General features: G+C 38.4%; 1 protein-coding gene across 2 annotated transcripts in view; it reads right to left on the bottom strand.

The window, feature by feature from the left end:
• Nucleotides 1-1,143: 1,143 nt before the first annotated feature.
• LOC125652080 (uncharacterized) overlaps nucleotides 1,144-2,721 on the bottom strand; it is an 11,770-nt gene continuing 10,192 nt past the window's right edge. For both annotated transcript variants that reach the window (XM_048881047.2, XM_048881055.2), the window contains exon 4: nucleotides 1,144-2,721. This exon is cut by the window's right edge and continues 656 nt beyond it. In XM_048881047.2, coding sequence (XP_048737004.2) covers nucleotides 2,278-2,721 — 444 coding nt within the window. In that variant the 3' untranslated portion in view covers nucleotides 1,144-2,277.

The raw sequence follows: 2,721 nt of genomic DNA, 5'->3' as shown, positions 1-2,721 counted from the left end.
GAACCCTCAATTCTACGGCTCTGGGCGCTAAGCATAGGTCTAGATTTATGCACCGTCGCAATCCACTGCTGAAACGTACGTTCCTTTCCCCTTTCATTCGTGGCTCTCTGTGTGACAATTTTCTTCGTTGTTTAGTTTCCCGATGTTGTGGAAGAACAAGCATTCTGATTGGTCAAGAGTAATATACCAGCATTCTATAAACAGTTTAAATATCCGACTAACTTTTACTCAGAATCACAGCGATTGACCGAATCAAATCAAGCATATTTATGAGAAACGAAGAAATTGTCACACACAAAGCCACGTGTGAAAGGGGAGAGGAGTTTACGTTTCAGGCGTGGTTTGCGACGATGAGATTTATGGTACTTCATCTACAGCTGGTAACGTCTCCATATGTGTGGAAAAATCTCCACGGGACATTAAACAATCAATTCAACAATTGACGAAATACCCTACTCTTAAAGCCCTGGCATTCGTTCTATGGCGTCCATCTTTCACAACATGGCGAACTGATCCATCTTGGAAATAAACTCGTGAAGGATGTCCTACATATAAGTATCATAATAGCAAATGCACAAACAAAATGGGTTTTTTCCCCGTTTCATTTCGTAATCCCGTGGGGACCCGGGTTAGAGTAGGTCCTTAGTACCCCTTGCTTTTCGTAAGGGGCGACTAAATGGGACAGTCCTTCGGATGAGACCGCAAAAACAGAGGTCCCGTGTCACAGCAGGTGTGGCACGATAAAGATCCTTCCCTGCTCAATGGCCATAAGCGCCGAACATTGGCCGAAATTTTGCAACCCTTCACCGGCAGTGGTGACGTTTTCATATGAGTGTAATATTCTCGAGAGGGACGTTAAACAATATTCAATCAATCATTTTCGTAAATCGTGTATGGAACCATTGATATTTCCTATAACCATCTGGTTATGGTGTTTAGGTTCGACACCAGAACTCGTCCAGAAAACTGTGGTTGAGACCAAGAATGAATAAAAGTAGTTGACAAGAAATCAATGGTAAGTAACAGATTTTGATAAATTATACCATCGTCTATGTTTTATACCATCGACTGTGTTTTTCCTTCAAATCTTTCTACCAATCTACTCTGTTCTGTTTTTTTTGCCAATAGATAATAGCAACATACTTTGAATTGAAAAAGAGCATTTATTACAACTGTCAATGTAAGTCAAAACAATATACATGTAGCAGTATTGTCTTATATAAAATATACGTTATACCTGTCACAGGGAAAATGAGAACAACCCAAAAAGGTACATACCATACAATAAGAGCATATCTTAAATTTGCCCTAATTAATATAGAATACAAATACAAAACTGTATATACACAATAAAAAAACACATGACTAAAAAATTGGCAAAAAAGATGGGACTAGCTTGATTTAAAACATGCCACCAACTTATCGCAAACCAGCAGGTTAGAGACAAGTGTCCCATCCTAATTTTTGTCTCCTTATTTAATTAATCATTCCTGTCCTGGAATAAATAACTTGGGGAAGGTGGTCGGAAGAGGAGATGGAATTAAGGACATATTAAGTAAAATTAAGACAGGAATGTCAGAAAAGGAAGTTATCTCGTGAAACGTTTGTATAGGACACACTTTCAAAGCCATCAGGATTTTAAAATTACTCCACAGAGAGTTGGGGATTATTGCCTCTCTGAAAGTTCTCGAGATACGTCGCCCTATTTGTGTTCATCTTCAGATATGTTTGCATGAGGTTCTATTTTATTTGTTTAATTCACATACATTTGATAATTAACATTGATTACACATCAACAGAAAAAATTAGACGGATAATGATAAAAATGACGGTAACCGAGAAATGAATATTTGACACGCATCAAAATAATCACTAATAAACATACTTCTACGCTATCGTAAACTTCAATCCGAAAACGATATTTTGGTTTTATAGCAGTTTATGGCCGTGTGTTCTCATCGGTGTGGATGGCACCAGCCTTGTTGAATCCCAACCCCAAGTAACCATAATGGGATCACTCGACCAACAGTTTGGCTACGCGTGTTTAAGGACATCGTGGAATTCTGGCTTGCGCAACTTTAGCCTCCACAATATTCTTTTTGATGTCATCTTGGGAGTCACAAAAACGATCCAACATCATAACCTTGTCGTCAATCATTTTGGTATCGAGAGTAGTGGGTGCTTTATGAATAGTGAAGGCGCGTAAAGGTCTCCTGACCACATTTACAAATTAGAACGCATGTTCAATGCCCCGGTGATCTATCTTGCATACTATTATTAGAGAAGGGTGGAAATTGGAAAGGATAGTATCCTTATGGTTGAAAACAATGACTCTATGGTCCTTCTCAGTGTAGAGCCTATCTCTTTAATCGTCTGAATTGGGATCCGATTTGTTTCACGATTTACAGTACTAGTCTCTTTGGCACTTATAATCTTTGCCCGCGTTGGCTTAGTGTGTGTAGGCAACATACTAACGACGTGTGAACAATCAATCAAAATTGTAGATGAATTGAAACGACTTTTACAAATGGCTGTTAGCAAACAAGTAGGGAATCGAACGAAAAATGGTTTCTGAATTGGATTGTTTGAGATATCCAAGAATTCCAAACATGGAAAATTCGAGAAATCTGTGTGCTGCAGACTGAAAATGCTATTTCCACTTATATTCAGGAATCTAACGCATGATTTTGTTTGTTTATGCAACTCATCAATTCCTTGAAG

The sequence above is a fragment of the Ostrea edulis genome, chromosome 1 (assembly GCF_947568905.1).
Source record: "Ostrea edulis chromosome 1, xbOstEdul1.1, whole genome shotgun sequence".
In the NCBI taxonomy this organism is placed as follows: domain Eukaryota; kingdom Metazoa; phylum Mollusca; class Bivalvia; order Ostreida; family Ostreidae; genus Ostrea; species Ostrea edulis.
This window is presented reverse-complemented; position numbering and strand designations above follow the sequence as displayed.